The sequence below is a fragment of the Haliotis rubra genome, unplaced genomic scaffold (genome assembly GCF_003918875.1).
Source record: "Haliotis rubra isolate DU_JTF1 unplaced genomic scaffold, ASM391887v1 Scf4, whole genome shotgun sequence".
Lineage (NCBI taxonomy): Eukaryota > Metazoa > Mollusca > Gastropoda > Lepetellida > Haliotidae > Haliotis > Haliotis rubra.
Window position 1 is genome coordinate 4990410 of NW_025767079.1, and position 22568 is coordinate 5012977.

The 22568-nt window shown below is 43.5% G+C and overlaps 1 protein-coding gene and 1 long non-coding RNA gene across 3 annotated transcripts; one reads left to right on the forward strand and one right to left on the reverse strand.

The window, feature by feature from the left end:
• Nucleotides 1–4556: 4556 nt before the first annotated feature.
• On the forward strand, nt 4557–19890 carry LOC124287220. The gene is made up of 3 exons (XR_006901223.1): nt 4557–4566; nt 6921–6924; nt 19741–19890. It is a non-coding gene; the product is annotated as an uncharacterized LOC124287220 (long non-coding RNA).
• LOC124287219 (microfibril-associated glycoprotein 4-like) lies at nt 9145–15612 on the reverse strand. 2 transcript variants are annotated; one of them, XM_046723718.1, is made up of 5 exons: nt 15360–15612; nt 14326–14450; nt 12397–12493; nt 11485–11649; nt 9145–9924 (listed from the first exon to the last, which is right to left on the reverse strand). In XM_046723718.1, the coding sequence occupies exons 1-5, from the start codon at nt 15571–15573 to the stop codon at nt 9683–9685; spliced, it is 843 nt and encodes a 280-aa protein (XP_046579674.1). In that variant the 5' UTR covers nt 15574–15612; the 3' UTR covers nt 9145–9682. The 2 variants fall into 2 exon arrangements, with proteins under 2 accessions (XP_046579674.1, XP_046579673.1); XM_046723717.1 differs by having other exon boundaries at nt 12397–12571.
• Nucleotides 19891–22568: the final 2678 nt, after the last annotated feature.

Here is a 22568-nt window from a genome sequence, read left to right on the forward strand (position 1 = left end):
TACACGGAAAGACCTTGGGTGATGACGGACCCGGATGTACACAGAGTCGACCGGGACCACGTCTGCAGGACTGGTTGAAAGCTTACCATATGAAATTTAAAGGGGAGTCGACGTTGTTCATACTGGATGACTGCAGCTAATCGTGAGATAACAAAAGAGAGACGTGCTATCGTACCTGGCCTTCTCTGGTCGACACGCCAAATCACAGCGTCTGGGTTACTGACGCAGAAGTTCAACTTCGGTGTTGAAAGACCAAAGGAGCAGACGCGATGGGTGGCCTTATTTCACTGCAAGGACAGGGATTCGTTCGAGGAGTGTTTGAGAGAGAACGATGTGATGAGTAAATTAGAACGGGAACGGGTGAAGAAACAGCTCGCTGAAACTAAACACGCTAAGCTCGTGCTCAAGACCGACCAACCAGTAGCCTATAGGGTGTTTTAGCTTAGCAATGCTTAGTAAATGCTTAGCAAAGCTAAGCAAAGCTTAGCAATGCTTAGTATAAATACTTAGCATTTAGTTATAGCTATGGTATTTGAAGTGTTCGTCGTGTGCAACTTAACCTTCATTTCCCTGTGTTTTGCCTGCATCGGGTATTATATTATTAAAACTAAAACTTACTTGTTACATTATAAGATGGAGTGTGATGAACTGCTCGAACAATTGTTGGTACCCCAATCACCACAGGTGGACGATGATAAGCGAGAGAAACTGGTGGCGTTGGCTGTTGGTGGCAAAGCCAAACATTACTTTGGGGAGTACACTCCAGATAAAATTCACAAAATGTCAGCAGAAGAAATTGATAAACTGTACGCTAGATACGAGTCTAGACTAGGTGCAGAAATGACAAAGACAATAGGATCGGCTATGACCCAGATATACACTGGTATTGCGTCGTACTTCCTTCCCATCCTCGAGCCGGCTTTACCTGTGGGAAGACCTCGAGAAAGACCCTTTATCGAACACTTTGAGCTCTATTAGCCGCGAGCTGTACCACAAATACGGTATGTTGTTAGCCCCGGTGACGGCGGCGATTATTACGGCAAAGCATTGTCAATTTGAGAGGAAAAATAATAATAATAGCATAGATGGATGCTGCACAGGAGACCCCCAAGGAGGAGACCCCCAGGGAGGAGACCCCACCCCAACTGGAGGTGACCCTCCCACAGTCACCAGGCAGAAGAATCCTAAGAGAGTAGCTGCCGGTAAAAAACGGTGGTGTAACCAACATAAAATTATCAGGGTGACTCACCCGGAGCGACTCTTGTTAGTTGTATGCGCAACTGCTGCCGTGGCTATCTCGTGGTTATATACACGACACAGGGATCCCAGGGAGGGAAACTCTCACCCACAATTAGAGGTCAACCCACATATCATGTTATAATTTAATATTTTTATATCATATACATAATGTCTGAGGGGAAAACGTTCGTCAACGACGCATACCACGCCACAGTGGTCGCCAGTCTAGCCGTAGGGTACGCTCGGTTGACTAAAATGGTGCTTAAACAACCGACTATCAAGCTAGATTTCAACCTGCAGGATATGGGTATGCTCATAATGAACCTTGGTATGGCGATGGCTACAAAAGACATCCTAGTAAAACAAGGGATACTACCTGAAAATATTATGAGGTAAATATAGGATGGCTACGATTGCCATGATGGTTGGTGGGGCGTTAGTGAATGCCCTGGCATTTTCCGGGAGTAATTTCCTCTTCTCGAAACTACGAGAGTCACACGCCGCTGAAATACAGGAAGAGAGGAAGCGGCACGATCTCGCTATTGAGAAATTACAAACAGCACAGACCGAGTACGCTAAAAAAACGCCTCCAGAGGATCGATTACATTAACGAACAACTCAGGCGTGAAAACCATGCCGTTCAAACATTCCACGATGTCGACGATGCAGCGAAAGAATACTACTTATTAACTGGTAAACAATTGGAACCACTGAATAAACCCACACTCGCTCAGTACTACACACCATCCAAGGGGCAAATGGACCGTGAACTGGTATTCATAGCGCTGGGTATTGCAGCGACTGCGTTGGTTGCGAAATAATTAGACTAAATACTCATATAAGTATGCTAAACATGAGACCTGCTCCATACCGATGCGAATACATACTTATGGGGAAGAAAGAAGCCTGTGATAGGAGATGCAGGACTCAGGGGTACTGTTGTTTCCACATGGGAAGCCCGAACTACACGTGTTCTGTGTGTGGCATAGGGGTCAAAGGGCACTACTGTTTATGTAAAGCTCACGGAGCGAACGTAGTCAGACATCACCTCATCTACGAGAATAAAAAGGCCTACATAAAAGAACGTTAGGCGGCTTCTCAAGATAACAGTGTAGTGAGTACTGGATTGAAACAACCTCACTATATTTTTTATGAGTTACCTCCCTTTACTGTGGTCCAATTAGACATTAATTCTCTTGGGTGTGTACGCAATTATGACTACTATATGCGAGCTTAAGCAAATCGCCAGACAGAGGTGTGATAGGGTATTCTAGAATGCGAAAGCCAGCATTGTTGAGATTACTTAACATACAAGCCCCTCTCACGGTAAAACAATTAAAAGCTCAAGCAAAACAGCTTGGGTTCACGGGTTATTCAAACCTGGGGAGAGCCGGGTTAATCGCATTGTTATCACATGCCCCCGTAGCAAAACCTCCCACTGTAAAACAATTAAAAACCCAGGTACGCGATTTGGGGTTAGGTGGGTATTCCCGTATGACGAAACCACAGCTTGTAGAACTGTTACGGCAGAATAGAGCTATTGACCTACAGTTCATACCCACTGAGCGCGCTGTAGGTAATTATTTAAGAGGCTGGCGCATGCATGTTGATAGGAACATAGACATTACAGATATTAAGCCACTGATAGCTGATAAAATAAATCAGGAACTAACCAGTCTGGGAAGCATCAAGTTTCAGATCACAGTTAAAATGTCACTCGATAAGCAAGTTGGGGGAAGGGTCACTGAGTACGTTCAGCCTTACTTCAGAGGTAGGCAAGAGGTTGTCACGCATACAGAGACCATAGACGCATCGATCGATACCAGTTTTCAGCAGATACGGGAATACCTAGAACGCTACACACACTTGGGGTCCGGGTGGGCTGTAGATAAAATCGATAATGTCTATCTAGACATAGCTAACTACGTGCCGTTCAGAGGCGGGTCATACCTAGACTTGCCCCCCTACTATAGGAAAAAACAGTCCATGGTAAACGTCAAGAATAGAGGAGACGATTGCCTGAGGGTAGCTATCAGGTCAGCCTTGTTTCCAGCTGACACTCATTCAGACAGGCTTTCTAGCTATCCCCAAGATGATGGGCTCAACTGGGATGGTATAGATGAACCAACCCCCATATCCCAGATCACTAAAGTAGAAAAACAGAATAATCTAGCTATAAATGTCTTTGGGCACGAAGGTAACACAACAATAGTACACAGGGTCAGCCCATCGTTGGGGAAACCCCACCAAGTTATCAATATATTCATGATCCAACGAGGTGAAAAGTATCACTACACGTGGATAAAACATCTCAGCCGGTTGTTGCACGACCAGTCGAAACACGTTGGGAAAAAACACTTTTGTGTGCGATGCCTACACGGTTTCAGTCGAGCTGATTTATTAGAATCCCACCGGGAGGATTGCCAAGGTGTGGGGCAGACGGCCATACGGGTCGACATGCCCAAGGAAGGTGACAATATCCTAAAATTCGACAACCACAAGAACCAAATGTCTGTGCCTTATATCATATACGCCGACTTTGAAGCCTTGGTCAAACCTATTAAGGTTGTTGGGGTACCCCAACCACACTCAAAACACAGGAGCATGAAGCCTGTGGGTTTGGATACGTGGTCGTCCGTTGTGACGGGGAAACGAAAGCTCCGGTAGTGTACAGGGGTCCCGACGCGGCTGAAAGGTTTCTAAAGTGTTTGCAGGAGGAAGAAAAAATTATTAGGAATGCACTGTATAGAGTCGCTCCCATGCGTATGACCCAAGCCGACAGGCTAGCCCACGCCTGTAGCACTAATTGTCACGTGTGCGACTCACCACTGAATGGTGATTCCGTGAGAGATCACTGTCACGTAACCGGTAAGTATAGAGGCGCCGCTCACAGCGCGTGTAACCTCAAGCTTAGAATCAACCCTAAGATAATAAACATCCCCCGTTGTCTTTCACAACTTGAGAGGGTACGACTCTCATTTGATCATGCAGGCCATCGCGAAAATCGATGGTAATATAACGTGCATCCCCAACAACATGGAGAGATACATCTCCTTCAGCTTAAACGGCCTTAGGTTTATAGATTCAGTACAATTTCTATTGTCTTCATTAGACAGTCTGGTTAAGGCCAACGATACCTTCCCTATCACCGACCGATACACAGACGCCGAGACTAGACCCCTGCTTATGAGGAAGGGTGTGTACCCCTATGAGTACATGGATAGTTGGCCCAAGTTCGCCGAGACCAGACTACCTCCCATCAGAGAATTTTACAGCAATCTGACCGACTCGGAAATATCCCAAGACGATTACTCGCACGCGATTAACGTATGGAATAAACTGGGTTGTAAGAACCTGGGGGGATTATCACGACCTGTACTTGAGGACAGATGTACTGCTGTTAGCCGACGTGTTTGAGACGTTTAGGCGGACATGTTTCAAGCAGTATAAACTCGACCCCGCATGGTATTACACCAGCCCAGGTCTGTCGTGGGATGCCTTGCTTAAAAAGACCGGAGTTAAGTTGGAATTGCTTACAGATTATGACATGCACCTATTCATTGAGAAAGGCTTGCGAGGTGGGATCTCCATGGCAACCAAACGATACGCGAAAGCAAATAATCAATACGTGAAGGGTTACGACCCTAGCAAGCCAACCAATCACATTCTCTACCTCGACGCCAACAACCTGTATGGCTGGGCTATGAGCCAGTATCTACCCACAGGGGGGATTCGAATGGGCGTCACATGAGGTCGATGTTATGAGCATCGCACCGGATTCGAACAAAGGTTATATCCTCGAGGTTGACTTAGAATACCCCAAGACATTACACACATCACACAACAGCTACCCCCTGGCCCCCGAACGTATGAGGGTTAACCCAGACTGGATGTCTGAGTACCAACATAACTTGTTAGGTGGGCGGGTAACAGACGTTGAAAAACTCGTGCCTAACTTAATGAATAAGACCAAGTACATCGTTCACTATCGCAACCTACAGCTGTACCTGTCGTTGGGTATGAGGCTGACCAAAATACACAGGGTGCTCGTGTTCGACCAGAGCCCATGGATGGAGCCCTACATCAGAATGAACACAGACCTCCGAAAGCTTGCCACCAGTGACTTTGAGAAAAATCTCTACAAGCTCATGAACAACTCGGTGTTCGGTAAGACTATGGAGAACCTGAGGAAACGCGTGACTGTGAAGCTGGTTCGGTCGAATGAGGAAGACAAGCTCAGGAGACTGATAGCCAGTCCGGCATTCAACCGTAGCAAGATATTCACCGATGACCTAGTTGCCCTACACATGAAGAAAAGCCACATAAAATTCAACCGGCCTGTTTACGTGGGGATGAGCATCCTCGATTTATCCAAACACCTGATGTACGACTTTTACTACAACGAGCTTAAGAAACAGTACGATGACAGGTGTGAAGTGCTGTACACTGACACGGATTCCCTGCTGATGGAGATTCGAACCGAGGACGTGTACGAGGACATGAAAAAACACCTCGATTTGTACGACACCAGCGACTACCCCAAGGACCATACCATACACAGCACGGTGAATAAAAGGTCCTAGGTAAGATGAAGGACGAGTGTGCTGGCACGCCCATAGCCGAGTACATAGGGTTGAGGCCTAAGATGTACTCCATACTGAAAGCCGACAATAGTGAGATCCGGAAGGCTAAGGGTGTTAAGAAGTACGTGGTTAAACAACACATCAAACACGCCAGATTCAAGGAAGCCCTGTTCAAGACCCGTACCTTTAGACATAAAATGAACACACTTAGAAGTGATGGCCATAGGATATACGGACTGACTATAAACAAGACGTCCCTGTCGCCTATGGATACTAAACGTTGGATAGCTATTGATGGGATAAACACGCACGCCGCATCGGGCATGAGAAAATTGAACCAAGACATGTCACGGAGCCAGAAAAAGTTTGAGGCTATTTACTATAGCCCGCGTGGGTACTGGAAAGGAGCTAGCGCTGTAGATAAGCTGGCTAAAATGGCGCGAGTACCGCCGGAGGAAGCCAAAGCGTGGCTTGAAAAACAAGCCCTGTGGCAGATCTATTTGCCACCACCACGCATCGTGCCTAGAAGGAAGTTCGGTATTAACATACCTAATAGCGTTCACCAGGCAGACCTACTGTTCCTACCCCACGATAAAAGGTACAAGTATGCCTTAATAGTCGTGGATGTAGCCAGTCGCTACAAGGAAGCCGAACCCTTGACCACGAAAGATTCGGTCCAGGTAGCCAGAGGATTCGAACGTATATACAAACGCAGTCCGCTGACGTGGCCAACAGAGCTGCAAGTTGACCCAGGGCGGGAGTTCATGGGTGCCGTGTCACAACTGCTAGCCAAACACGATACAAAGGTCAGGCGTGGCACGGCCGGAGCCCATCGCAGCCAAGCCATAGTTGAGAGATTTAATAGGACTTTGGCTGAGCGCTTATTCGGACATCAGTATGCGAGAGAGATGGTCACCCCGGGAAAACGATCAACTGAATGGGTCACGAGGTTACCTAAGGTGGTGTCGGCAATAAACCATGAGGTCACCCGTCTCACCGGCAAGAAACCGGCAGACGCTATCAAACTAAAATCAATAGTTGCACAGTCGGCCGCTCCTTTGCGTGGGAAGGAGAAACAGATACCAGACAGGGTCCTAGTGAGGTATCTATACCAGCCGGGGGAACACGAGGGTGATAGCCGTAGTTTGAGCCACCGATCCTATATGGTCAGTCAAAACTTACAACATAGATAAAGTGGACATTAAAGCAGACGAGCCTAACTTGTACTACTTGAGGGATGGGCCGGGCAGAGGTTTTGTAAGAGAAGAATTATTGATCGTACCGTACGGCACAGTGTTACCGCATAGTGTCACGTGATCAGGAAAGTGCTAGTTCATGATAGACCCGTTAAACCGAGATGATTCAGCTATGTCCCCGGTAGCTCAATCGGTTGAGTGGTGCGGCCCATTATGTATAGTTTGCGCGAGCTATACATGTGGGTTCGTATCCCACCGTTGCCTCAGGAGATTCCTTGCAACTTTGTGTGATGTGAGGTGTTTCGGTAAGGAATCAAGATCATATCAGTTGGGTCGCTTAAAGCACTTAGCTGAGAGGGGCACTCTCATGGTGAGAGAAAGGCAGCCGGCACAATTCCCAAGGGGAGGAAGCGCAACATCATCTTTCGATTTCACCCTTGGGGAATTGTGGCTGCCGGGACATTTTACTACTTTTTAGAACCTTTCTATCTTTCTATGTCATAGCGGCACGTTATACGCAATCCCACACACTTCAGCCGCGGGAGTTCGTATCCCGCTAGCGTCCCAAACTTTTTTATAGTAGGGGTAATGGTAGCAAGAGCTAAGGGTCCGACCAAAGCCTTATTTGGGGAATAAGGCTTTGCAGAGGCTTTTGTTGGACCTGGTCCCGTACAATCATTCCCTCTACTACTCTTGGGCATGTTTAATAGCCAGTAAAAAATATTCAGAATTAATGGCTTATAATTTGGCCAGTGTGTCATGGTCAGTTTTAACAGCTGCTGTCTTTTCCAAGCAAAGAAGACCAGGCAGCCATCCACAAATCTTTCGAAGCATTACGTCATTCGTAAGCCAATGGTGTAGTACAGAATTACGATAGGTTGTCATGCTACGAAAACTTTGGGGAGCGGGACCCAGATCTGACACTCAGTCTGTGATCCCCCCCCCCCCCCCCCCCCCCCCGCGTTGGTGCAGATGACACAAACTGACACAAATGACACAACTTGTCCTTGTGTGTTTTTGTGTTGTCTCTGCTTCGTCACATCTTGCGATGAGTGTCGTTACTTCCGTTTGAGTTAAACTTGGACTGTAACTACTGTTAACGATCGGATGCTGTGATTTCGGTACCATCTCAAATATTACTAACGGATACTTGGTGGAACTATATTCAGAATAGTTACAGTGTATAGTCTCGCAATTACAATTATAAGTGAAAAAAACCCTCTTCAGCACACATTTGCCTTTGGTCTCGGCACGCTCGTTACAATAAATTGTTTTTAATATGTGATAAGTAGAAAGAGATTCATTGTCTCGGTCCCCATGCAGGGCCATGAATACACAATACCGTATTAGAAGGTGATAAAATTTTACAGGTTATATTTGGGATTACACTTTCTCAGTAAAGTACAGAGTCCGAGAACTGAACCAACATTCAGAGAGGGGGGCACCAAATCGCCAGCACTCAAAGTCGGCCGTCTAACCCACTCAGCCACAAAAATTGGTCTAAGTGATAAGATTAACATTATTTTATTTGGGAGTAACACCTTCCCTGTAAAGAAAAGATTCCAGAACCATCCGGGATTCGAAATCACACATCAGGGACCCGTTACGTATTTGATACATGCTTGTAAATGTGACTTGACAGGAGGAAAAGTAGACAGTGTTCTTGGAAACACAGCACTGGCTAAGCAATCACAACTGAATTAAATATTTAGCAGACAGTTTTAAGTGTTCCGCCACTACACAGTCAATGCCTTGTTGATCTCTAAGTAATGATTAGTTTACGTTGAGAACGTTTCGATAATGAACTGTCAATACAGGTGTAACCATCCATCCAAACAAACTTGACGTATTTGATTCAGTCATGGGTCGCAATTCGAAGTTGGTTAATAGGAAAACTTATCGACAGTTGGATTTTTCCCAGACCCTTTTATTTTCTGTATAACTGGGTTTCAGTGTATGATCTTTAGATCTGTAAGTATTCATATCGGTTTTCAAGACACCCGTTTGCTGATTGATCTTGCAATAAAGAAGATTTTACAAAACATACACAGTTAGAATGACCACTGGAGCATGATCTGAACCTAACGACATCAACGATTTGCCCAGGTACTGCAGCTTACCTTCCTTAGATGACATTCTGAATGTTCTTAACTCTTTTCCTCTTACACAATAATCCGAAACCTGTTACCTCATATTCATTTTCACGGCCTTTTGACGTACAACTGGGTTGTCAATTTCTACCAAGATTTAAAGACTGTTGCTCAAAGTTGTTTGATCTTGGTTATAACATTCAAAGTCCCCAAGGCGTCAGAAGGTCTTGGTCTTCGAGTCTTGAAATCTACCGACTGGCCCTGAAAGGATTTCGTAGAATCTACGTGCACATTGTGTGTACATTTTGTCCATTTCATTTGCCGTTGTCGAGAGGTATGTACTTATTTCATGTGACCTGATGTCACCTTTACTGGTTGCTACGGAAACAGCTATCATGTGACACAACTACTCATGTGGGATGAATTTTATTTCGACACACGACAGTTGAACGGAATAATTCGAAAAGGACACAAAAGTACTGGCGTTGTCCGGAAATTTCCTTTCCGGAACCAACAAGGTTAGGTAATCCAGGATAGCACGGGGTGATCTCGAATGTCTGCTGTGCAATATATCTCAACAACAGGGTCGTATTCTCATCTCCGTTCTTTTCAAAGAATACAGATAGCCGTGCCAGTGGTACCAGACGATGCCCTCAGCATCATTTGTATTGTTGTATTCTCCATTCAGGTTTGCCTTGTGACATGAGTCGTACCACCAGGCTCCCTTGAACTTTAGTGCGCAGTTACCTGTGTTCTTGTCAAGGTCACGATCTCTGGCGGAGAATGCGCGGCCGTTACTCGTCTCCATGGAGTCGCCTGTTTGGTGAATAAAAGGTGCAACAGTTGACTACAGCGGTATCAGACATGCAGTTCGAGCAAATCATCGATGACATCCTTTCTAAAACACATTCCTTCTACAAAGCTTGACCTGTGAAGATCCGGATAAGAATTTGTCTTCAGTAACCCATGCTTGTCGTAAGAGGCGACTGACGGAGTCTAGTGGTAAGGGCCGCTGACTTGGTTGACACATGTCATCGTATCCCAATTGCGTAGGTCGATGCCCATTAGGTTGATCACTGGATTGTCTGGTCTAGACTCTGATTGATGATTGCGGTGTTAAACAACAACCAACAGCGCTTATTATCAAGCATACGGTATTATTTTTCGTAGTTTATAGATTACAGTTTGTTTGTTGTTTAACGCCGCAATCAGCAATATTCCAGCTGCATGTAAATAATCGAGCCTGGACCAGGCAATCCAGTGATCAATAGCTACGCATTGAAATACGCAATTGGGATACTATAAGTTGTTCACTGGTCACGAGGGAGACACGGGTTGATTTACTTTCTATCTTTGTTTATGTTCTCTGAGCCAGAGGGGAACATAAACAAACACAGAGGGTACATCAACTCATGGGCCCCGAAGGTATTTATCGTACCGAATACCTCAATGTTATTTTTGAACTGTTTGAAGCGCGGGTATCGGATAACAATGAGGATGGGTGTACCAGAGTTAGGCAAATAGCCAATACCCACAACGACACAAGAAAAACAAATTTAGAGTTATCTCCTTTCCACAGATATGCATTCTCAAAATATCGGTAATTTCCGTACATCATACGTGACTCAGTCATTCGAGACAAAGACTTACTAACACGAAGTACCAATTGAATTTCCACAGTTCGGCATTCCCTGCGGGTAACAACGAAATTGGTACACGCTTGTAAGCGGGGTACATCGAAAATAATAGGTGAGCGGTCAGGCAATCAGAAAACGACTTCTATGTGTGAGGAAAGATAATTTAGATTCATGACGACACAATGTCGTCTTTTCAAGTGTTTATTCTCTCTGACTGAGCCCAAACATGACTGATGGCTGAAGGCGCCACATTTTACTGAATGCTGACTTGTAATATCCCCCTCTTGCAAGGAACATGCCAGCGATCGGATAAACAGATACAATCACTTCGCTAGTATTATCCCACTATCACTTCAAGTTAGTTAGGGGTGGTGAGGTAGTTTAGTGGTTAAAGTATTCGTTCGTCACGCCGAAAGTCCGGGTTCGATTCCCCACTTGGGTACAAGGTGTGAAGCCGATTTCTGTATCCTCCGCCGTGATATTGCTAGAATATTGCTAAAAGCGGCGTAAAACCAAAAAAACATCACTCAATCGACCGACATAATCTTGAGTTAAGACGTTCACGCAGTCGCTGGGATGGCCTTGTGGTTAAAACGTTCGCTCGTCACGCCGAAGGCCCCTGTTTGATAATATAATGTGTTACGCCTATTTCACCCTTAAAACAAAATGGAAATGAAAAGAGAAAAATTGTTGTCCAATTTTAGAATAGACATTTTCATCTTTGCGGCGAGACACTTACCTGCGTTGCCGGAGAAGCCAGAGATTTTCAGTTTATAGTTCTCAGCCAGACTACCTATGGAGAAGCTTTGGTAGTGAGCCATTCTCGTATCATCTTGAAAGTCCCAGAGCTTTATTTTTAACTCGAACTGTCGTCCCTTGACAACACGCCACACCTTTTCATTGCCTGGAATTGTATCGAACATACAATCAAACGTCATTGTGTCGAAGTTGAAGGGACCCACGAAAATACTTCGAGTTATACAAGGTTCGACACAAAAGGAATCTCTGAATTAGTAAAGAATGCCAATTGAACAAGCTTTAGGTTCATATTTGGCTCATTTTAGGACACAAATCTGCAAAAGACTAAGAACCATTGGTATATAATATTGATGCTAAATTATGCAATCCTCAGTTGTGAGAGACGTGGTATGTGTAATCAAATGCCAATTTTGGAGAGACACGATGTGATTCTCTCAGTAACTCTATTGGAAAGTATTGTTGGAAAAAATATTTTATCGTCTAGTCATCCGCGCATGATAGATTCACTTCACCTACTTAATGTTTTGAAAGTAAATGTTTTGATTCCTATTCCTGACGAGAACAGAAGGGTACGTCAATTCGCACACATACCAACTTAAACGAAAGTCCGGACACACACAACCTTTCCCTGCAAGCCCTACACACCTCATAGTTATCAGTTTGCCTGTCCCCTCGATAACCGTTTTGTCTGTTCTCGATCGCCACACTTCATAATGGCGTCCTGGAGCTAATCTGAACCTGACAATCCATCCAGCGATATTGTGAGCAACTGACCATGCCATTGGACCAATCAACACGGAATCAACCAATCAACGTTTAGTATCAGCATGTGAACCTAGTCTAACCCGGAAGCCCGACGGGGAGCACACTGAGGCTGCCAAGGACAACTCACCAAGCCAGAACTCTCCATTCAGGTCGCCAAACCCTTCCTTGTATTCGTTCCAGGTTCTGAAGAAGTTTTCGGAGCCGTCCTGACGTCTTTGGATCAACTGTTGCAAAAATGATAAGTTTATTATGTCGATGTGATGTCGTTGGATCATTATACCATTGTGATGTCGTTGAATCACCTGTTGCAATAAATGACAATTTCATTATCTCCCCATGAAGTCTTTGGATCACTTGTTGCAATAAATGAAATTTCATTATGTTGTCATGACGTCGTTGAATCACCTGTTGCAATACATGACGCTTTCATTATATCCTCCTGAAGTCTTTGGATCGCCTGTTGCAAAAAATTATAAGTTCATTATGCAGTCGTGAGGTCGTTGGATCATCTTTTGCAATGAATGACAAATTCATTATGTCGTCGTTACACCCTTGGATCACCTGTTGGAATAAATGCCACATGCACTCTCCGTGCTTGTGACCAATACAGTTATCAAGCTGATGTGTCGTTTCTTTCTTTATTCATTCAACTGGCAAATAATATAAGAAATGAACATAATACCGTTCACCCTCAAATATTGCTTTTTATTCGTTTATTCTCAATGTCTAGAGAATTATACAGAGATTTATTAAAATTTTATACGTTGTCCATTTTGCCTTGAAATGTATTTCATCGATGTATCGATTGTCGAGGAAAATGGTTTTTCGCCGTTTAAGCAATATTTCAAGACAGTTAACCAAGGTTGGACACATCCGCAAATTGTTACAAAATAAATATCCAGGGACCAAGCTTATATTTCGAGACAACCGGTTGTCTAGGCAACTGAACAATAATAGGATAAACCCGATCACGGTGTCCGACAACGTTAACCGCCACCACATATGCCTCCGCAACTTCGACAGGTATTGCAGGATGAAAAAGCACGAATACCACGTGATCGTATTCAGCTGATAATTCGGTCAGTGGGTAGGCGTTGAAGAATTTCCATACAGGTTAATGGTAACCTCTCACAGCATGGAGCTCTCACAGCAATAAAGAAGTTGTTCATCCATATATTGTTATCCTTCCTTACTGCTCCAACTTCTAAATGCCTCTCAAAGAAGTTAGGTAAGTGGTAGTCAAAACAAGTACTGACGGTCACGCTGCCATATCGTCTTTTGTGAAAGACCCGTGAAGGTACGGGTTAGAATGAACCTTCAGTAACCCATGCTTGTCGTAAGAGGCGACTAACGGGATCGGGTGGTCAGGCTTGCTGGCTTGGTTGACACATGTCATTGGTTCCCAATTGCGCAGATCGATACTCATGCTGTTGATCACTGGATTGTCTGGTCCAGACTCGATTATTTACAGACCGCCGTCATACAGCTGGAACATTGCAGAGTGCGGTGTAAAACTAAACTCACTCACTCAGTCACTTTTGTGAACGTTTAGGGTGACGCTTTTTGTAACTCAGATTTGTGCATGACAGACACAGTAACTTGTCCTCGTGAGCGTCTGATATTCATATGTACTAGTTTCGGGTAAGACATGCCATGACATGAAATAAAGACAATATTTGTAAATATGTTCAACTGTGCGTTTCTTTATATAGTGAGTATATGAAATGGTCATACCCTTAATGATAATAAACAATGGTTTAGCCATTACTAACTCTTGTGTTACTTATATTCGTTTTAAAACATATGCTAATCCTGTGGTGGCCGACAGGAGATATAACTTTACAGCGAGAAAGCTTTTTCGCTTTCTCGCGGCCGTAATTGCCGTCAATAAACCTGTGTCCCTTCTAAACCACCATACCATAATTAGGTTAGGTTTGGGGCGCAATGTTAGCTGCGCATGATCTTTTATGGCTTTCTATCAGGTGAGCTTAAAACCTAACTGTTAACCTTTCAAAAAGGAATACACATTTTTACACGGCCAATGTTAAGTGCTTACCGTCCATGTACCTATGCTGGAAACACAGTAGGCTTGGAACTGGTCTTGTCCATCAGGCTTGAGGATGTAGATGCCAGACTTCAGAGAAGGAAAGCGAGTCATGATATCTGTACAGTCAGTGTAGGCTGTGGAACAATATAGAGTATACGTCAAGAATATGATATCTGTACAGTCAGTGTAAACTGTGGAACAATATAGAGTATACGTCAAGAATATGATATCTGTACAGTCAGTGTAAGCTGTGGAACAATATAGAGTATACGTCAAGAGTATGTGTCAAACCGATGTAAGAGTTCTTGTATTCGTGAAAGCGAGCGTAATAAATGACTTTATCTTTTTTCTTGCAAAGTGTGTTTATTATGGAAACATAACTCTCGATAAAAGTGTTAATCATGAATTTAATGCAAACTAATTAGTGACCTGCAATATTTTTGGCATTGAAAGTACTAAGTACATACTTTTTGTGCAAAAAAGTTGAAGAACAAGCATTGTCACTAAGGTGACATAATCCCCGCCGCAAATTATCAAACCAAACTTAAAAAGTAATGAAAGCGACGATCGTAGTTTAAGATGAAGTTAAATGTCAACAAAAACATGACCAGTCAACGTCTCTTGATATCTTGCCCTGTAGTTGTTCAAACACGCAAATATTTTCAAGACTCACTTTGACCGTGACATGAATGTCATGGTGTATGAAATACGAAAAAATAGTAATAAAGAAATTGCTTATTAAAAAAACATTCAAGAGAAGTCTTGAAAGTCTATGAAGAAGATCCAGTGAACGGTTCTTGAGCTATCTTGCTGATAAGAGTAAAAGGTAAAAGTCCCCTGTGACCTTGAAGTTAAGGTCAAAGTCACCAAACCAGACTGGGACCTTTCTCATACTGTGATGAACCTAGGACCAAATATAAAAAGAATCTAGTCAACATTCTATTTTTTACGCCAACATAATTGACTGTAATCCCCAAACCTACAGTGTCCAATACATTTCCCCAAGAACACATTCGGCTTAACATTGTACAAAAGCAACTCACTAGCATTGTTAGCGTAAAGACCATCCAGCGAGTACTTGAAGCCAGGTTTGGGAACCAGGTTCTCGTGGCTGTTGAAGATCCTTGAGTGTCCTTGACAGGCACCAGTCAAAGCGTTGTGGAAGAAAGAAACACACATGGATTCTCTGTAACACTTCTGTGCACATTTCGATGCATCCACTTTGACATTCCAGAGAGGCTCGGCTACAGCAACCATGTCCTGAAGTTCCTCGATGCGGACATATGAATGTTGGTTGCACATAGGGGAAAACATGTCTCGTAAAGATGAGAAACACCAAAATATTTGGGAAGAAAAGCGCGTTGCCCCGAAACACGTCCATCCTTGTCTACTTTCAAACTCACCACTGGCTTTTTCAAATAGCAGTCATGAGAACGTGTCTTCAATCGACTTGTCCACGTTTCATTAAGACTTCAGAAGAACCCAATTATTTCCTTTTGAATGCAGCGAACATGAAGCATGTATTGTCAAATAGCTTTCAATGCGTAAACACATATTTTATTCATTCATTCCCTTCTTCGGTTCAAGCTAATTGCATACTTAGTGTATGTCGTTACATGAACCCTATTATGTCTGATAAATATAATTATATCTCATCCTATCAATATTTCTGCCCGATTGCACCATGCTTCTTATTTATAAACTGTGAAAACCCGTTCAGCTAACACTGTCGATATCAGTCGACATGATTAGAGGTTATTGGATATTCCGATAAGAGTCATATATATATATTTCAACAAATGGCAAGTTCATGTTCAAACATCTGATTTTCGGAACATCTTCATTTCCCTTTACCCCTAATGGCGAGATGAAATTCGTGAAAGCTTAAATATCAGTTTGCATGTTATGAGTAGGGTTTTTTCTGAATCCGAACAATAAAAATCGAAAACGTCCACAAGATATCAGGCATAACTTTCCTCATTTCGCCTTGTGGCGAGTCACTTTCAAGACATTGTAAAGTGATGTTGGTATCAGCTTGCATATTGACAAATAAGGACTTCTCTCGCCGAAATAGTCACCTATGTAATGTTGGAGGAAAGTCCGGTAGTCCTTGTGACTTTCATGAAACCAACGAGCAGCGGTATGGAGCTGACAGACCTTGAAGCCAAAATCTGGGGAACCAGGATTCGAACTGAGGACTGATGGCGTTCCACATACCTCAACAAGTGTCATCACTTTCGTTTGATTTGAAATCTCAATTTTCTTTTACTGTATCTACTGTTAAAGATCGGATGGTGTGATGCACCTTTTCAAACACTGCTAACAGATACTTAGTGAAGCTATTATAAGAATAGTTATAGTGTAGTCACGTAACTACCCTTTAAGTGGAAAAGAACTCTTAAGCAGGCATTTTCGATAATATGTGATAGGTAGAAAGACACATTGTCTTGGTTACCAGAGCCATGAATACGCAATGCCATTTAGAAAGTGGTCAAATATAATAAGTTGTATTTGGAATTACACTTTCTCATTGAAGTATAGAGTCTAGTACTTTAGAGTCCAATCCGAGATTCGAATCCACACTCTCAGAATGGGGTTCGAATCGCCAGCACTCAAAGTCAGCCGTCTAGCCCACTCAGCCACACAAATTGAAAACTATTGGCTTTCTGTACCACACTGACGAACAGATGTAACATTATGTCATATGGGATTTCACTTTCCCCGTGAAGAACAGACTCTAGAGCCATTCGGGATTCGAACTCACACATCAATGACCCGTTATGTATGGATACATGCTTGCAAATGTGACTTGACAAGAGGAAAAGTAGACAGTGTTTTTGGAAACACAGCACTGGCTAAGCAATCACAACTGAATTAAATATTTAGCAGACAGTTTTAAGTGTTTCGCTACCACAAAGGCAATGCCATGTTGATCTCTAAGTTACGATCAGTATACTTTGAGAACATTTCGATAATGAACTGTTGTTATCTGAGTCTCACGTCAATACAGGTGCGTGTAACAATCAATGAAAAAAACCCTGATGTATTTAAATTCAGTAATGATCGCAATTCGTGGTTGGTTAATTCGAAAACTTATCGGCAACTTTTGTCCAGACCCTTTCATTTTCTCTATAATAGGGTTGTTGTATGATCTTGGAATATTTATGCATTGTTATCTTTTTTCAAGACACCCGTTTGCTGATTGATCTTGATTTTACAAAGCATACACAGTTAGAATGACCACTGAAGCATGATCTGAACCTAACGACATCAACGATTTACCCAGGTACTGCAGCTTACCTTCTTTTGATGACATACTCAATGCTCTTTCTTTCCTCTGGCACAATAATACCATACTTATTACGTCATATTCATTTTCACAACCTTTTGACGAACGACCGGGTTGTCCATTTCTACCAAGATTTGCAGACTGTTGCTCAAAGTTGTTTGATCTTTGTTGCATCATTTAAAGTCCCCAAGACGTCTGATACTACAAATGCGGAGAACATTTCAAAGTGTTTCATATAAACACATTCCGGTCTACTGATGTTTTTACCTGTTTCTTCTTGTATTCATAACGGTTCAGAGTGACAAACTATCCACAGTATGTTTTCACCCTCCACATACGCACGCACGCACGCACGCACGCGCGCGCGCACACACACACACACACATACACACATATATATTACATGTCCCTAATACGCTGTCCAGTCTTTAAAGAAATCATGACGTAGTTCAGTCAGCATTTATTAGGAGTAATGGAATATGAAGCACACGCTCGCTCGCACACCCATGATGCCATGGTGTAATCTTGAAATATCTTTATTGTGCACGTTAACTCTTTTATTTGTATGATGTTCACGTGAAAACACTCTCCTTATTAATCATGCGAAATATTATTGGTACAGCAGGTCTTTTGTTATTCCCTCTAATTGTACCACACTTTGATGAAGTGAATCGAACCCCGTCTTCGGCGTGACACCCGAACGCTTCAACCACTAGGCTACTGAACCGCCCAAGATCATATGAAACCGCTCCAATTACATTCGTATCATGTCACAACCGACAGTGAATGCAAACGATACGTATTATATACTCAAAGGCACACGTTATTGTGATTGACTTGAAGTTAGATATGCAAATTAACAACTGATATTTTTATGATGAGACTTTTTTAATATTACGAGAAAAATTTTCCACAATAGCACAAATGCCACATTTTAAACTTTTCTGGCGGAGACATGCTGATAAGGTCACAGTGAGTGTACGGTCAAATTAAATTCACACAGTCAATAACGTGTTTGTCCACCATGCGCATTGATGCAGGGTTGACACCTGCGCATCATAGAGCCAATTAAAAGTCTTATGAAGTGACATTCCATATCTGTGAAAGCACCTGGCGGAGTTCCTGACGCGTGTCTGGGGGATTTCGTCTCAATCGCCTCTTTATTTCCTCCCAGACGTGTTCAATAGGGGACAGATCGGCCATCAGCGCGGTGCAAGAGGAATCTGGAATGAACATGTCTCCATCACGTGCTCTCCACCGCAGAGGTTGTCTGCACCACTGCAGACGTTGGCGACGTAATGTCAAAGTTGTCGTCTGGCAGGACGTCTAGCTCGTATCCCCTGTTCAGCCAGACACCGGCGAATGGTCCTTGGCGATAACCTGTTGACACCAGGAACTCTTCGTGCTGTCAGTGTGGCCGGTTGGAATCTTTGGTTCAGATGGGTGGTTTGAATCCAACGATGTTTGCGTGGCGTGGTTACAGATATACGGCCACATCGGGGACGGCAACGACGGCGTTTTGTTGATAACGTCACCACAAGCGGCATATGGTGTTCCTGTGCACGTTAAACTGCTGTGCAACATTGTGCTGGGGTGTTCGGTTTCAAACATTCCAATGGCTCACAATTAAAGTTGATTAGTTATATAAAAATATATTGTTTGCAACTCTGGGCTACTTATAATTACATTAACTAAAAATGTCGGAAGCGCATGTAGAATCTTCAAAACATGCCTGCAAATCGCCCGAGAAAACACTCAATCGGAAATAGGAGCGTCGTTATGTAAACAAACGCACGTACGAGTATTTGAATCTCTCACCGTCCATGGCATTATCCTTATCAAAACATCACATGAGGCAACACAATTCCGTTAGCTACGTTCTTTGTACGTTCAATAAGACGATATATATTTTTCATGATTTTCTAAACAATGACATATTGCCATAAACGATTGAAGTAGTCTGATTTAGTTTTTATCAAAGCACCGCTATCATTACGCGCGTTCTGATTGGTTTGTCGTATTTTCGCACATAAGAGGCATCGAGACAGGGACGAGTCTTCTTGGAGGTTACGGAAAGGGACGAGTGGTGACGAATGTTCTTGGAGGTTACGGAAAGGGATGCGTGGTGAATGGAGTCACGTATGATAAACGGAAATTACCTATGTTTTGCGAATGCAAATCGATTGAAGGGTGATAAATCTAAATCCGTTTTTCTTGTCTGCTAGATTCTATGAAATCTGAAAATCTAGTTTTGGCTTATTGCCTGGTACTCCTTATTATGACCCGATACCACTGCTTCAAACAGTTGCTCGGTGAGATAAATACGTTGTTCACTGGTCACGATGGGGGCATGGGTTGATGTACCCTCTATGTTTGTTAATCTTGGGGCTCAGGGAACATAAACAAGCATAGAAGGTACATCAACAGATGCCCCCCTTGTGGCCAGTGAACAACTTATAAAATTGTCAAGGGGGCGTTGTGGCCGAGCTGGTTATCCAGCGGGCATGAGGTTCAGGGATCGAGCCCACCTGTTACCGGGTGTAAAAACCCTGGAGTCAACTTTGTGTGCAGACTCTGTCAGTGTTGTCACAACCCCTAGTGTACAGTACACAACCCTGTGCACTTAAAAGCACCCACGAATCCGTTGGTAAATGACCCAATTGTGGCCACATGAATACGCGCGAACGCCCAGTTGCGGGTACAGCAACGAGCAGTAAAGTTGGACTATGTGTGCCAGTCCACCCAGCTGTGAATGGGTACCTCGTAGGGATGGGAAAGCCACACTAACTTGGTGCGCCTCGTGCCCAGTGTCAGTGTTGTCACAACCCCTAGTATACAGTACACAACCCTGTGCACTTAAAAGCACCCACGAATCCGTTGGTATCCACCAGATGGTGGCCACATAAATACGTGCAAGCACCAAGTTGCGGGTACAGCAACGAGCAGTAAACTTGGACAAAGTACTGTTATTATGTGTCCCAGTCCACCCAGCTGTGAATGGGTACCTCATATGGATGCGAAAGCCGCAATAACTCGGTGCGCCTTGTGGCAGCAAGAGTTGTATGATCCCCAGGGGTTGAGGTTAATGTGCCGTTGAGATTGACATCCAATGACCGAGGGAAAATTGCCAGCGCCTTGAGCATGCACTAGTGCGTGGGTAGCCTCATGGTTAAGCGTTGGCTCGCCACGCCGAAGACCCGTGTTCGAATCCCCACATGGGCACAATAATGTGTGAAGCCCATTTCTGGTGTCCCCCGCCGTGATGTTGCTGGAATATTGCTGAAAGCGGCGTAAAACCAAACTCAGTCAGTCAGTCAGTCTTAGTACGGGGTTGGGGTGCGTGTGTGTCTCGGTGGTGGTTGTGAGTGTGGGTGGGTGTGAGGATAGAAGGGTGAGTGTGTGGGTGTGTGGGCGAGTTTGACGCATGCATGAATGTACTTATGTGTGCAAGAATTGTGATGTTTGTGCAAAATACATTTTTATTTATCTTAAATGTTTTACTGTGATACATACATGTGTCTTATAGGCCAAATGGCCGGATGCTATGTAAACGTTTTAATCGTGTCATTATGTACCGCATATTCGCATGTGACACAATAATAAAATATTATTCTTCTTCTAGCAACCGTAGCCAACGCCACGACAAGTACATGTAGCACTATCCGCCCAGTGGTGTAGATGTTACGGGCCGATCTCCCTGTTAGACAATGACGAGCAGGTTTTGTTGGTAGGTGTATTACTACGAATTGGTCCAGTTGGCGTCTTCAACTGATTCCAACATCTGTAATAAAATACATAAAGAACAATTTATAAGCTTAATGCAAAATGATAACCTTTCTAAAAGCATAGCCGCAGTTGTAACTGCGAACCATAGGAGGAGGCAACTCCACTCTGCAATGTAAATATACACACGTAAATCATACACAGTACAACCAGAAATTATTGAGAATTTAAAGATTGTAAATTGTTTTATTTTTTTCACTCATTACTTACGTATTAAATGTGAATATTAGCAGAACATAACTCCAGATTCAAAGACAGGTGAACAGTTAGTATTTTGTCAAGTCACCATGGGCAGCTATGCAGGCTTCAATGCGGCGGGGCATACTACTGATCAAAGAAGTTAGAAAGTCGTGGTCCATGCTGTCCCAATATCGGACCACCTCTTCTTTCATTTCAGCAATATTTGTCAGATTTTTCTTATTGACACTTTCCTTCATAAGTCCCCAAACATTTTCTATTGGATTTAGGTCAGGGCTACAGCTTGGCCAATCTAATAATGTCATATTTTGGGTCCGAAACCAGGCCTGTGAATGCTTTGAACGATGTTTTGGGTCGTTGTCCTGCTGGAAAATCCAAAAATTTCCATAGAACACGTGAGTAGATGGAAGTAAATGTCCCTCGAGAATATCTGTGTACCGCTCACTGTTCATATTCCCTTCAAATACACAGAGGGGCGTTGCCACTAACACAGATATGCCACCCCACACGTTAAATTTCGAACTGTACTTTGGGCACTGATACAAAGGTTTTTCAGTTTGTTTGGTCCAGAATTGCAGTGTATTAGGAAACAGCCACACAGAACTTTCATCTGAGAAAATCACATTGTCCCAGTTAAAATTTCTATGCTGTAAGCACCAGTTCAACCTTCGCTCCTTTTGTTCAGGTTTCATGATCGGTGATGGAATTCCTCGACTTTTCTGCCAACCCATTGCATGCAGCCCAGTTCTAATTGCCTCAGTTCCTCTATCAACCATATCCAGCCTTAAGTTTTCTAAACTCCTTTGTTGTTTTTAGAAATAAGAATACCAAGCCGCCTCCTGTCATCGACAGTCAATTTGCTGGGCCTACCTGCGCCTCCCAGGTGCTGAGTGCCATATCCATTTGCAATATTTTTCAAAACACGACAAACAGTGGACAAAGTGGTGCCTGATCTACTTGAAATCACTTTAGCTGATCTGAT

Coding starts and splice junctions, on each gene's coding strand:
- LOC124287219 (XM_046723717.1), bottom strand. CDS start 15,573: ATGGTTGCTGTAGCCGAGCCTCTCTGGAATGTCAAAGTGGATGCATCG. Junction 14,451..15,359: donor TCTTTACGCTAACAATGCTA/GTGAGTTGCTTT, acceptor ATTGTTCCACAG/CCTACACTGACTGTACAGAT. Junction 12,572..14,325: donor CCAGCATAGGTACATGGACG/GTAAGCACTTAA, acceptor TTATTGCAACAG/GTGATTCAACGACATCACAA.